The 15,071-nt window shown below is 35.7% G+C and overlaps 2 protein-coding genes across 2 annotated transcripts; one reads left to right on the plus strand and one right to left on the minus strand.

Annotated features, from left to right (window-relative positions):
• The first annotated feature begins 7,906 nt into the window (after positions 1-7,906).
• LOC115705650 (small ribosomal subunit protein eS4x) lies at positions 7,907-10,523 on the plus strand. The gene is made up of 5 exons (XM_030633051.2): positions 7,907-8,045; positions 8,802-8,879; positions 8,977-9,157; positions 9,533-9,630; positions 9,874-10,523. The coding sequence occupies exons 1-5, from the start codon at positions 8,043-8,045 to the stop codon at positions 10,306-10,308; spliced, it is 795 nt and encodes a 264-aa protein (XP_030488911.1). The 5' UTR covers positions 7,907-8,042; the 3' UTR covers positions 10,309-10,523.
• A 2,013-nt stretch (positions 10,524-12,536) lies between these two features.
• LOC115706954 (ferritin-3, chloroplastic) lies at positions 12,537-14,815 on the minus strand. Its single transcript, XM_030634737.2, has 8 exons — positions 14,389-14,815; positions 14,206-14,289; positions 14,056-14,116; positions 13,850-13,937; positions 13,261-13,322; positions 13,090-13,155; positions 12,896-12,959; positions 12,537-12,779 (listed from the first exon to the last, which is right to left on the minus strand). The coding sequence occupies exons 1-8, from the start codon at positions 14,739-14,741 to the stop codon at positions 12,727-12,729; spliced, it is 831 nt and encodes a 276-aa protein (XP_030490597.1). The 5' UTR covers positions 14,742-14,815; the 3' UTR covers positions 12,537-12,726.
• Between the last annotated feature and the right edge of the window lie 256 nt (positions 14,816-15,071).

Consider the following 15,071-nt stretch of genomic DNA (forward strand, 5'->3'; position numbering starts at 1 on the left):
AAACAACTTCTCTCTTAGAGGAATATCCCTCAAGATATAGCTCGCAAGCTAACCGCATACTCGCATACGGTTCCTCCACTCCACATTTCACTTTGATGAAGATGTTGAACTAATGCCTCGATCATTCTGACTCTTCGCCCCTCGACATTTCGTTGTTGCCTTAGTACCCTAGTCCTACTGACTTTTGCCTTCGGCCAACATTGCCATGGTGTTATCTTAGTACCTGAGTCCTGCGGACTTTCACCCTAGATAACTGGCTCCGCCTGTGTCCTGAGTCTTCTTGACTTTACATCCTGAACAACAATCAATCTCCATGATACTCATCTTGATGCTTGTAATGAATAACTAGTCTTGTTGAGTGAACCGTGAAGGTCTCTCCCCCACTTCATCTGTTGGCGTCCTCGACAACATGCCCACACGCAAATGCCTGACCGCCCCAACTCTTCATGCACACCATGTCATCTAAAAGTGCATCCCGCAGGATGTGACTCTCGAGTCAACTATCTCATTAGCACCCCTGTCGATTTCCACATGCATGCACTAACTTCCCACTCAACCATCCAACTGATTCACACTTGCATCACGTCCTTCTGGCTCCCACGGTGCCTTTATTCCACAACTCCGCATCTCTATCGATGTCTTTGTGTGACTTACGCCCTCTGGCGATTTAACAAGCCACCACATTCCACTCAACTGCCTCGGCGCTTCCATATGGATCAAATAAAACTCGCATGCGAACACCTCCAAGTACAACCATCCTCTGACGATTGCGGCCTCTGCCCGCCTTGGTCTCCATGTGCGTCCCTCTCGACACACAATGTAGCAACTGAAGCATTCCATATTTGTCCCCATCTGAACCATCTCGGTTATCAACTCTCGACCTCTGTCGTGACTAACAAGAATCTGACGGTCCCTGCACTACTTCCACACTCCTGCCAGCAAGCTTCCTTTTCAACAAAAGCGCCTCCTGCGGCTTACAATGTCACTCAGGCAAACTTGGCCTAGTGTACCAAGCATACAACATGGACTATCCCCTCAACCTTGTCCTATGCCAACGAGTTTCAAACATTCTGTTGCGCCTCTCTACAGTCTCACGTGGTAGTTGTCTTTCTAGCATCTCTGAACTTGACTCGAAGCAACCATCAACGTCTCCTCTCTAGGATGTCCAGTATTCCCATGAAGAAAAGCAACCCAGTCTTAACTCCATCTCAGCCTACTGATCCTCTTTAAAAGACTAACTGGCTCAACGACGTCTTGTTCCAACATTAGGACCATCTCGATCCGTCCACACGCCTACATCCTCTCTAGGATAGGCCAACCAGGTTCACCTCCCACTGAGATGAACTTGGCTCTGATACCAACTGTCACGGGCTCACCATTTCAGGCAGCGGAACACCCGTGCGGCACCTTGACTTCTCTAAGCCAAGGTCAGCCTTCCAACCATCCGAGTAACAATGGGCTCATTTTTCGCGCGACCGTGTGCCTCGTGCACACTTCCGTCTCTCGAACGACTCCCACCGAGTCATGCTCGCAAGCATCCATGAGTGCATTCATGTACCGAGACTCTCTAGCCAAGATACTCGCACTGTCCATAGGTTCCCACCATGGTCAGACAAATCCCAACACCGACGCTCACCTTGTCACTCGTGACCAAGGTAGCATGTGTGGCGAGATGCCAACACCAAGCCAACGTGCCAACGCCTCTATCATGCCCCATTCGATACTGTCCGAATAGTCTCTCTCGTCGCCCAAGGACTCCCATACGTCCATGGACCAATCCTCAAGGCGCCATGCCTCCACGCCTGTTGGCAGGCCCTCAAGACAAGCCACCAAACCAGTTGCATACATTAGACCTCTGTCCCTTTCCAACATGGTGCATCCGTCCCATGCGCGTATGCAAACTAGTCCACGAATGACTACCCGTGTCATCTCGTGTTGAGACTCGTGGTCTAGGCGCACCACAACGTCTCTAGGAGGATCTAGGCCACGTCCCGTGCAAGCGGCATACTGGCAAGCCAAGGGAAACGTACCATTGAACCTCTGGCGGCATTCTTCGACGCACTACCGGGTCGGCCCGATAATGTCCATGAGTACTCCAACTCATGGAGACATATGAGTCCCCTCGTGGTCCTCATATGCCCGCCCTACTAGTCCCCACTGGCTAGTAGTAGCTCACTTAGCACCAATGTGCAAGGGGTGGTGGAGAGCTGACACCAGGGTACCCCCTTAAAGAGCATTCTGAGCTTTTAGCCTTCTACCAGGAACATAGATGATTTTTGCTCTGTAGACATATGGGAAGCACCATATACCAAATCACCTAGTTTCGCCAAACCGATTGCACCATTCTATTTGTAGACCCAAATAAATGGTGAATACCAAGTCCCATCCCGATCCGGACAATATTGAAGATATTTACGAAAATGCCACTGCATACAAACTAAGCATCAGCATGCCACCTGCATGCACCACAACATGCGCCACCACTTGGCCAACTTGTGGGCATCACTTAGCTTGTAACGTGCCATCATAGACTGCACGTAACAATTGGCAAGGCATATGCCCGAGTGAGGTTGTCAAGCAAATCCAAAATGGATTGGTTGACTTCAATGTGTTCATAAGAAAACACAAAGGCCTCATCCTTCCGCTCACCTAAACCAGAATGAACCTGAAAAAAAACATGAATAACCAGTTATAATAAAGACATCACTAATAACAAGAAACAAACAAACAACCTTATCTTCTTGAATAACTGACAATTGCAGCCCACCAAACTCATCATCATAATCAGGAAGATTAGATTTCGAAACTACCTACAAAAAAGCAACAAAAAACATAGTCATAACCGATTTCTAAAAAAGAGAAAGAATAAAAAAAAAGAACATACAAAAAATAACTGGTTATACAACATAAAAAAACTGAAAACATGAAAAACCAAATGTAAATAAAAATAACTAGTTATAAAAACAGAAAAGCAACAAAATGAAGAAAAAATACCTTCGGTGACAATGGATCAGGTAACTCATCATCATTGCCACCAACATCGAGATTCTCAAAATAAGAATCCTCAGCCTTATCCTCGACATCTTTGGGCACAGACGACCCACTCTTACTCTTCAACAACTCAATTACTTCATCAAATTTAATACTAAACTCATCTTTCAAATTTTTAATACTCAATAAAATCTTCTTCTGGTCCTCTTGTATACAAGCCAAAGTCGACTCCAACTTAGAAAACTGAAAACAAACAAACAAAAAAACATAACAAAAATTGAAAAACATATAAAAAACCAATAAACTAAAAAAGAACAAAACAAAAACATAAACCAAAAGAAAAGAAAAAGAAAACATACCTTCCCATCGAAACCTGGAGGTTTCTTTAGAAGATAAACTGGTTCGAACTTGAGGTTTTGCATTGTAGATTTCTTCAGCTCACGACCAATAGGATAATAATCCTTCACAGTGGCCTGAAAAAATGGGAAGAAATAAAACATGTTAAAAAACCAGTTATAAATAAACAATGAAAAAAAAGGAAACCAGTTATAAAAAACAAAAGTACCTCGGGATTGTTAAAAATCTCAGATTCAAGTTCCGAATAACCTCCAATTTTTTTCTTGTATGTACTCTCCCAGTTTAGCAATCGACGATATGTATTCACAATCCTCTTGCAGTACTTAGGAGAAAGGCTTGGAAGTATCTCAAACAACCAAATAAGGAAAGCAAATGGAAAACCTTGAAATTTAAAAGAATAAGACTTATCCTTTTCATCTTTGGCCTTCTCAATCTTATAAAAGATATTGTCGCCATCCTTAAAAGCTAAGTTCATGTAATGAAAAGTTTTGTCCCACAATAATTTCCCAAATGCTATATTCCTCAAGTCTGACAGCTCCCCATCGACAAATCCAAACAATTCATTGTCAACTTTCTTCCCATTCTCATATCCATACAAATAATGATTTAACAGAAACACAATCCCCATCTTCACAGCATCAACATCATCCTCAAAATCCCTGGACAATAACCTTCCCCTAACCTCCTCTTGAATAACTTTAATAGTCAAGTGAGGAAACATCTTCTTCTTGAACGACATCTTCTGCTTAAACTCGTTCAAATCGGAAGACCCTTCTGGACTTAACCCAGTAATTAAAACGAACTCCTTCAAACCAAACCATACAACTCTATCCCGAATCAGAAACCACTTCTCAAAATCCTCCCTCTCCTGATGAACCTCCCTCACTAAAGCAAGGTGAGGCAAGACAATGTTCCACTTAATATTGCCCATCTTCAGAAATTGAGAAAAAGGCATTGTAAAAAATAACGCCTTTTGAGAAGCGGTGAGATTTCCATTAAGCTCATCAATAACCCATGGGTTATTCCAAATCTGAAGTTTACTTGCAAAACGGTGCTCGGGTTTCATTTTTAAGTAAACATCCTGCAAAAATAACCAGTGATAAAAAAGATTTAGACAGTGAAAAAAACAACAAAAACATGATTAAGAAATAACTGGTTCCATAAATAAAAATACACATGAAAATAAAACAAAATATATATGTAAAAAAAAAAAACTTAAAATACTTACCACATTGGAAAAACTTGTGGATTACTTAATGGATTCTTCAGGAATCAAAGGATTAGGGCCCTTCGAAGCCACACATTTCACGCCAGCACGTGTTACACGACGTACTGGCGGCTTCGAAACATCAGAATCAGCCAACCCAGCCTGAAAAAAATAGGAAACAAAAATTAAATATATACATAAAAAAACATTCATAATTAAACAGTATAAAAAACAAAATTATAAACATCTAATCACCTTTTTCTTTCGGCTGCGGGTTTCCCTAATAGTGGGCTCTTTTTTTTCTTCAACTGGAACGTTAGAACTAGTTCCAGATACAAGGGGATCAACGAAATCATTATCCGTTGCATCAACATTAACCTTGAAACACAAAAAAGAAACCGGTTAAAAAAAATATAAAAACAAAACTTTAAAAAATCAAAGTGAGACAAACATCAGGTAATACAAACAAAAAAAAAAAATCAGTTATAATACTAAAACAAGCAACGAAACACAAAACATATGAAAAATATTAAAAGAAGAAACCAGTTATAAAAAGAGTATAAAAACTAAATTACAGAAAATAAACATTTGAAAACCCATTTCGTATAAAAAAAACCAATTATAAATAGTATAAAAACTAAGTTACAGAAAATAAACATTTGAAAACCTATTTCCTAAAGAAAAAAACCAGTTATAATACAAAAACAAGAATAGAACATAGGAAAGATACTCACCTTCTTCTTCTTTGCACGAGATTTTTTAAATTCTGCTTTCTTAGAATCATCAACTGGAACCTTAGAACCGGTTCCAGAATCACCACATACCGAAGGAACATTTACATACTTATCGGGATCAACCTTTTAACAATAACAAAGACAAGATTAAAACTGGTTATAAAACAGTCATAAAAAAGACAAGATTAAAATAAAAGTATTTAAAAAAAAGAACATGAATTAACACCAAAATATGAACAAGAAATAAACAAGAAAACCAGTTATATACCTGATCATTTACATTTTCGGACACACTAACTGCTTGAGGAACATCCTGCAGTTGAATAAAAGGATCAACATAAGGAACAATATCCTGAAAATATTGATCAGAACATAAACAACAACTATGATACTGAAAAAAAATAAAGAACATTAAAATTTAAATAAATACCTTTATTTCTTCAGGCCTCTTTCTTTTTTTAACATACACAATAGTATCTGCTTTCTTATCCATGATATTAAACCTAAACAACACAAAGTATACAGAGAAAGATAAATAAGTAAATAAGTGCACATAAAAGCTAATAATAAACATATATAACCAATCAAAATGTAACTGTCAACCCACATCACAAACACACAACAAATAGAAAACTGCCACAACGTGACAAAAATAGTTACCACACCCACTAAAAACATAAACAAATAAAAAAAACATTTAAAATGATTAAAAAAAAACCAGTTCAAAAACAAAAAAGCGAAAAATGAAAATACAAAATCATAAAAAATTAAAGAGAACAAATACTATTATACTATTAAGAAAATCTATTATACAAAAAAGAAAATCGGTTTCATTTAAAAATTATTAATAAAATCTGAAATGTATGCAATTCATGAAGACCAAAACAAAGAACAAACTAAACCAAACACAAATACTTACAAACTGATTGAACACAAACAAAAAAGTAAAAAAAAAAACCCTAGAAAAGTCATGAAGATTGAACAATCATTAACTGCAAAACCAAAAAAAAAATCAACACAAACACAAACTTAAAACAAAAATAAACTAAATAAAATAATGATCAACCACCAAATGGGGACAAATTTTTTAAAAATTAGAAAGAACTCACACCAAAACACCAAAAATAACCTAAAATCCCAACCGACCATGGCAAAAACATCACGAAAAATAAAAAAAAACAATAAACATCAAATTAAAAAACTATAATCACTAAACTAAAGAAATTACAACAAAAACTATAAAGAAAATGAATAAATACCTCAGTTAACCAAGCAATCTAGCTCGAAAATGATTTCAAACAAAGAAACCACACACACGGCAACAGGAGTCGAAGCTTGCTTCAATCGTTAATGGCAACCCAGCACACCAAAGAAGAAGAAGAAGAAGAAGAAGAAGAAGAAGAGAATGAAACCCTAAGCTGAGAGAAAATGAAACGAAATGAAGAGAGATTGACAAAATGTGTGATTGATTGAAGCATAAGCAATGGCGGTAAGCAATGAGTACTAAGCTACTCCATGCAAAAAGTTAGCTACAGTAGTTGTAGCTTAATTTTTTTTTTTTTTTTAAAAAATAAAATAAAATATGGGAATTGGGCCAAAGATATTAAAAATATAACTTTCATAAAACCCATAAAAGGAAAAATAAAACATAAATCCTATATACAAAATGTTTTATTTAAAAATGCCATAAAAAGTAAAGACTAAAAAAAAATTCAATAAATAGTGTAATTTCTACTAATAAATTTGCATCACATTTTTTAGTAAGTGAGTTATATTTTAATTTTGCATTACTAATTTATTTCTTTTAGAGATGGTCTTAGGTTTGTTCACAAAATAGTTTGGTTAATTTTATTATTAAAGTTATATAAGGTAGTATATGCATTGAGTAGTAATTTTTTGTCATATATAATAAAAAAAAATTATTTTATTTTTTCACTCACTTTATCATTATTTTTCTAATAAGTAATATTTTAGAGAAATTTATACCAAACACTTAATATTGCACATTTTTTACTTTTTTAATGATCTGTTTTTTTCTTTACATTTTTACGTATTATTATTTTTTTTAAGAGAGAATATAACGTTATTTTCACGTTGTTACAACATTATTCTATATTTTTGTAACGTAAAAACTAACATTTTTAAGAACAACTAAAAAATAACAAATTATATTTTTGTAAAAAGAAAATAAAAGAAAGTGAAAAATGCTGTAAGTTCCGTAAAAATGTAATTTATTTCGGGGTACGTTGAAAAATACTATTTTTATTAATCAATTAATCAAATTTACCTCTAATTTTATATTTAATTGAAACATACCTCTTTTTATATGTATTGTACCCAAAATACCTTGACATAAGAGTGTCACATGAAGAGTATCTTGAAGTGACAGGAGCAAAATTGGTACAATGCTTAAAAAAAGAGGTAAAAATGATAGACTTTAAAAAAGAGAGTAAAAATAAAAGAGGACAATCTAAAAAGGGTATAGAGTGTAATTTCCTCATTTCATTTATTTTTATCCTTTTTTGGTATTTATGAAATAAATCCAGTATTTTAAGCCCATTTAGATTTTGTTTTGTTGAGTGGCCCATTGATTAAGATGGCCCATTTGTAACACAACAAACGCAGATAACAACCTCTAAAAACCACGCTAGGGTTTTTCGAATGTGTTGTTGAGCTCTCTCGCATACAGTCGATACAGAGAGCCATTGCCTCAGCTACTGCTCCTCTGAGATCTTGTAGCTCAGAATCCCAAAATGGTTAGCATATATTTGTCTCTCTTTAATTTTACCGGTATTTTCGACTATTTTTGTACTACTACATTTACTTTTGAAGAACTAGAACAGATGATGTGGCTACAACCACTGCTATTTTTTCCCCGTGTCACTGATCGGATTTTGAATGTTTTGTGAAACTTTGATCTTTATTTTTGTGTAGTTTGATGCATTGTAAAAGCTGTATCGATCTGTCTAATGAAACATATATTTTTTTCTCCCAACAATTTCGTTTGATTTTCTTGTCCAGTTACCAGAAATATAAAAACGGCACTAGAATTTTATAATATGAAGTGTATGGATCGTGTATAAATAACATAATGGAATTTGGGTTATTTGACTCCTCAATTAATTCATTCGTTAAAGAGTTGCACAAACTACAAAGCTTTTGTTTTGTTCTTTGTTCTAAACAAAATTAGCTTTTGTATTTGTTCACCAGTGCTGTAATGTGATGCTGTAAGTGTTATGGGGTTAAAAAGGCTTAGGCATTCTATACTTAAGATACTGAGCGGCTATGGTGTGAAACATATATTGTTAGTTGGTTTCTGAAAGAAAAAAAAAACAAAATTAGTTCCACGCTGCTTATAATAATTGTATATATGTATGTATACTTATGGTTGTATGCTGATGCTGCATTATTTATTTTGAAAGGGTTGCTGAATTATTCTTTGTGGATATTAGATGTATTTTTGCTTATTGCTTTCTTGTGGGCATTGAAAATTGTTTTTGTGACTTTTTCAGGCGAGAGGGTTGAAGAAGCACTTGAAGAGGCTTAATGCCCCAAAGCATTGGATGCTTGACAAACTTGGGGGAGCATTTGTAAGTTAATTTTTTTAGAAGTTTATATATTTGTTAAATGATTTTTATGTCACTTTAATTAATTATATCTTAAGTTCATTTTATTATTCTTCTCCAGGCACCCAAGCCTTCATCAGGGCCTCACAAGTCCAGGGAATGTTTGCCATTAATCCTAATCTTGCGAAACCGTTTGAAGTATGCCCTTAATTACCGTGAGGTTGTTTCCATTTTGATGCAACGACATATCATGGTTGATGGGAAAGTCAGGACTGATAAAAAATATCCTTCAGGTTTCATGGGTATGTAATTTGAACTTTATGTATGTATCACAGTTTAAAATGTTACATTAGATAGGTAGCGTCAATGTGTCATAAATTCCGATATGAGATTTTGTTTCTGTTTTACTTGAAGGACTTCGTTGTACTTGTGTAAGTAGATGTATGACTAACTTCGTTTGGAAATTGAAAGTCTATTTTCCACTCTCTTCTTTATCAATTTATGCTGAGTGCCTTTATCTCTAACGATTCAACGTAACTTTATGTCTGGGTTGTCTTCTCGATTTTTTAATTTGGCATCAAATTTTAGGAATGGCATCAAATTTATTTTGGTATTAGGAGTGAATTCTTTTGTCTTGTCTTGAATTATCATTCTTATTGTGCTCCTTACTCTTACAGATGTTGTATCAATCCCCAAAACAAATGAGAATTTCCGTCTCCTTTACGATACTAAGGGACGGTTCCGTCTTCACTCGGTCAGGGATGAGGAAGCTAAGGTCATTTATCTTACATTCCTGTAAATAAGTCTTTAGTTTTCTGCTTCTTTTTGTAAATAATGCATATAATTAACAGAAAGGGTATACTTGTTCCCGTTGACATTAAACACCTATAAGAATTGGCCAGCAAACCATATCACTGGCCATGCTTTGTATCACATGTGATTATCGCAAGTATTTATATTCATGGCATATTGTTAATCTCATGGGTCACTTTGTCCTATTGATTTATGTGTTTTGCAGTTTAAGCTTTGCAAAGTCAGGTCTGTGCAATTTGGCCAAAAGGGTATCCCATACTTGAACACCTATGATGGTCGAACCATTCGTTACCCTGATCCTCTCATCAAGGCCAATGATACTATCAAGCTGGATCTGGAGAGCAACAAAATTGCTGATTTCATCAAATTTGATGTTGGTAATGTAGTAATGGTTACTGGTGGAAGGAATAGAGGTCGTGTTGGAGTTATAAAGAACAGGGAGAAGCACAAAGGAACTTTTGAGACGATTCACGTTCAGGATGCCACTGGCCATGAATTCGCTACCCGATTGGGGAATGTGTTCACCATTGGCAAGGGCTCCAAGCCATGGATATCTCTTCCCAAGGGTAAAGGTATCAAGCTGACCATCCTTGAAGAGGCCAAGAAGAGACTTGCATCCCAAGCAGCAGCCACAGCTTAACAAGTTATTTGTAGCCATAAATATGTGAGGACTTTGGCAGGTGTTTTCTTTTTCTCGTAGCTGGACCATATTATGGATTTTTATGTGCCAAATTTTGCTCTTTCTTATGGTTGGTACTCGTAAATTAATTGCTGAATTACGAGTTTAGTACTTTGTATTCAGAAAGCTGTTTGTTGCTGTTTTTTAATAATTGTCCGGAGGGTGTGTTTCTGTTATTACTAATTGCCTCTGCCTGATGGAATGGTCTTGTAATTTAACCTTACGAGGCCAGTTCCAAAGTTTTCTTAATCATCCCGAAGAATTAATTTTAACATCAATTAATTACCATCTGGTTTCTATTTACCGTATACTTGAATTCAGTCGCCAACGAAAAAATTTCATAAGAATTATGCCGGTGAAACTCTGATCCATAATTTTAGGTCTTGTTTGAATTCATGAAAATAATTGGGAAATTTGAAATTATATGCATATTAGGGATTAAAATTGGTATCCTAATCTAAAACTATACATAATTTGTAAAATGAGATAACTTTTACTTAAACTCAATTTTACCCCCCTCATTTCTAAACTGACTCTCTCTCTCTCTCTCTCTCTCTCTCTCTCTCTCTCTCTCTCTCTCTCTCTCTCTCTCTCTCTCTCTCTCTCTCGGTTTTTTAATTTTTTTTTCTTATTGATTATGGTGAAAATGTTGTTAGTTGATAGATTTAGGTTGGATATGTGCATTCTTGATTAGATCTAGGGTTAGATGGAGTAGATCTAGGGTCTGTGATCTTTCTGGGCAAGAAAATCCGATTTTCTAGTTTGATATGAGCTTGAAGATGAAGGCCCGATGCATGACCTGATGGTCCGATGCATGGCCCGATGTAGGGCCCGATGGTCGGCCCGATGGTCAGATGCCCATTTTGAATTTTTTAAAATTTTTTTCTATTTATAGGACTGGTCCGATGGGCCCGATGTAGGGCCCGATGGTCGGCCCGATGGTCAGATGCCCACTTTATTTTTTTTAATTTTTTTTTCATTTTATAGGACTGGCCCGATGGGCCCGATGGTCAGATGACTGGCCCGATGGGCCCGATGTAGGGCCCGATGCCCAGTTTAATTTTAATTTTTTTTTTTGTTTATAACAAAGAGAGAAGAAGAGAGTGGGGAGGCGGTAATGTAAATGGGGGTATTTTAGGGATATTCTAAAATGTGTCATATCCCACAAATATTAAATGTTATGTGTTTTAAAAAAAAATATTAAGTATATGTAAGTATAGAAAATCAAATTTCCCAAATAATTTAACAAATTTCATAAACATTATATACATTTTTTAATTATTTTTTTTTTAAATGAGAATTTCTTTATTTTTCTTGAAATTTAACTTTGAGATTTTTTAATTCTTTCATATATAATTCGAAATCCAAAATCCAAGTCCTAGGAGTTTTTTTTTTTTTTTTTTTTTTTTTTTCAATTATTTATTTATTTAAAGAAAGAGATGATTTAATTCTTTTAGAAGTAGAATGATTAGCAAGCCTCTCATATAAAAATAAATAAAACCTGCAAGAAATAGGTCAACCTAACATCTGACTTGAAGAAAAAAGACACTAATCCCCATTCGCCTTGGTTAATTATATTTAATTTTAATGAGATCCTAGTAGCATAATTTAGATCACCCAGGTCGTTATCGGTCTCTTATTTATCTTATTAATTTTTAATAAGATATATTTGAAAAATGTTATTAAATATTAATAATCCATCCCTAAAACGTAGAGAATTTATTAATTAATATCAGTTACACTACTTAGCCATTTATTTAACCAAAGCTGCACTAAACGTAGAAGACGGTTAAAGTCATAAAACGACAACGGGAAGTGTGAACATGACTAATAACCATTATGGAATTTATGGGACCTTGAGTTGGGGGAGAGCTTTCTTTAAGAGAATGATAGATGAGGATCTTTACATAAAACAAAATTACTATCGTTTATACTTTATAATAATCATATTTTTGTAATTATGCCATTTTTTTGGTCACTTTACCCTTCTTTCCAAAATTACTCTTGATAACCATAGGGTTGAGACTTGAGAGTGATGGTGTTACTGAGCTCAATTATAAATTCCCAATAATGTTGTGTTCTTGAGGACCACCCTTGAGGCCAATCTACAGCCAAATGTCTACTACCAACAAATTATTTATCAATCAATACAAAGCATATTATATGTAATGTGGCTGAAAAAATGGCACTACTACCAAGCAAAACTCAATTAATCTGTAACTACTAAGGTATGAAGTTGATTTAATTCAGATTCAGACTATCATTTATTCCATATGCACTTGTAAATCTAACACAAGGTACTAAAAGTCTTCAGACACAATATTAGAACAAAGAGCTAGTAAAACACAATGTAGGAATGGAAAGGAAAATGGAAGATAATCAAGCAGCAGCTCCCTCTCCATGGAGTAACATCTGATCGAAGTGCCAAACTCCTGGAAAGTTCAAAGTCAATACACACAATTCAGATACAAATGTACAAGGTTCATATCAAAGAACAGTGAAGTATATTGTTATAGTTCAGCAGAAGAGAATAGATAATGAAAAATACCATGTCCTTTGCCAACCCTCCTCAGTTGGGCAACATATTCTGATATTTTCTTAATGGCTTCCACCTACAAAAGTAAATTATGGAAATTAGAAGAGTCAAAATCATTTAATACCATATGTTCATTTCCTACCTCTCTTCCACATGAAACAAGCTTAAATCATAAATGGCATTCTCAATGTTGTAATAATGTGTACCTGCTCAGTTAAAAATTCACTTTCAACGAAATCTGTCAACTGCACATCTTTGCTTCTGTCAGCAACCTGTTAAAGTCAAATGACCAAAGATTAAAGAACGTAGGCTAAAGGAATCCAAATATTTCCCACAAACTAAAACTGAAAAAATTATAATAAAGGCAAATCCCATACGCTGTGCAAGTGGAGGAGCTTCTCATTTGTCAGCTTCTCCAGAGATAATGCAAGCTCCATTGCTGATATTAAGAGAAATAGGCAAGGCAAGACGACCTAGTTAGATGGCATTTAATTCCAAAACATGCAGAAACTAAGATTCAAATAAACTAGGTTCCAAGGAAGTACTATATAAATTTAACTCTAGCACCATTTAATGCTCATAAGTTATAGCATCATAGTCTAACTCAAGACCGTAACATCTAAAGAAAAGTCAAAGGAGACTAAATGATGATGATAGATAACCATTGGAATAGTACAAAATTATGACATAGTACAAAATTATGACATAGTTTTCAATGGTAGGCTATTTCCCAATACAAAGGCTATCATTAAAATGTTGTGGTACCTACTGGTGACACATATTTCTAATAGATAGATAGATACAATTATATGCATTTGCAACTAAGTTCAAGCGACAGGTCAACAAGGAGAAAGTTCTTATTGGATGCAATACTAGTTTAAGAAACAGCAATAAATGGGTTCACATCATGCATTGTCAGTTGTCACCACAAACAGATATACATTAGGAGAAAAAAAAAACACTAACCAAATAAAGCATCTCCTTTTTCAGGATGATCAAACTCAGAATGAGGCATCAATATAGACTGCAACTTTACTTTTCCACCACGCTTGTTCTGATTAAAAACAAAGAATATTAGAACCTTATCTTTCTAGTACTAAATAAAAGGCAAAAATAAGTGTAAACCGACAACAAAAAACTTTATATGAAAAAGTTTAAAAGTCTTCAAACACCTGATATTCCATCAATTTCTCAGCATGTTCCCTTTCTTCTTCACTAGATTCCTTAAAGAATCTGTAGACAAAATGTTTGGACAAAATTAACAAAAGGGTGACCAAAAAAGCCTGAAAGAAAATAACTTCTAAAGAATTCAAATACATTACTTGGCAAAACCCTTGAGCGCAACGTTATCTCTATCGAAGTAGGCATACAAGGCATGGTAAGCGTAAGAAACGTTGTACTCCACACTGAACCGTAAAGAAAAACCATTAGATAAACAAATACACAAACTGTTGAAATCAAAATATGAAAAATAGATGAAAATTGGAAAGAAAGAGGGAACCTACTTGATCTGCTCGTTAATAGCGGCCTCGCACTCGTCGGCATATTTCTGTCGAGCAAGAGAGACTTGATCCCCAGCTGGGACAAGATCGAGCTCCTTCTTGACCTCTTCAAATGGCTCGAATACGACGCCAGTAAGAGGACGACTGTTGGCACCCTTTGAGGCTGAGACAGAAAAACCACCTCCATTTTTGGCTGACGAGTAACGGAGAGTCGAGAAGAGAGAATTGGGAGAATTCAGAGGAGAAAACGAGTACGAAAGAGGGGAAGAAGATGAGGGAGAAGGAGATGCAGAGGAAAACAAGGGAACCAGAGCTTCCCCATGAGAACCCAAAAGAGAAGAAGCCTTGAGAAGCATGGTGGAGAGGAGAGGAGAGGAAAATTCAAGGTTGAAAATGGAGGGCGTGTGGCTTAAGAGGTGAGGATAAAGATTGAGATGGAAAAGTCTATATGAGGTGGTAGAGGGAGGTGGTGAACCGTTGGATGAAGTGACAACTGGATGGTTGAGATTGAATCCTGGAGATAGGAGCGTGGCAGGCTCGTGGCTTGATAGTAATGGTGGGTTGCCATGTGTGGAAATATCTGGAATATTGGAAATTAGGTCCCCACTCTTTTGTATTTTCCACAAACTCACAGAACCTAGTCCAGAAAAAAAAAGTGTGGAAATCCAATAAATTCAGTCTTCTTT

This window comes from Cannabis sativa, chromosome 1, assembly GCF_029168945.1.
Source record: "Cannabis sativa cultivar Pink pepper isolate KNU-18-1 chromosome 1, ASM2916894v1, whole genome shotgun sequence".
In the NCBI taxonomy this organism is placed as follows: Eukaryota; Viridiplantae; Streptophyta; class Magnoliopsida; order Rosales; family Cannabaceae; genus Cannabis; species Cannabis sativa.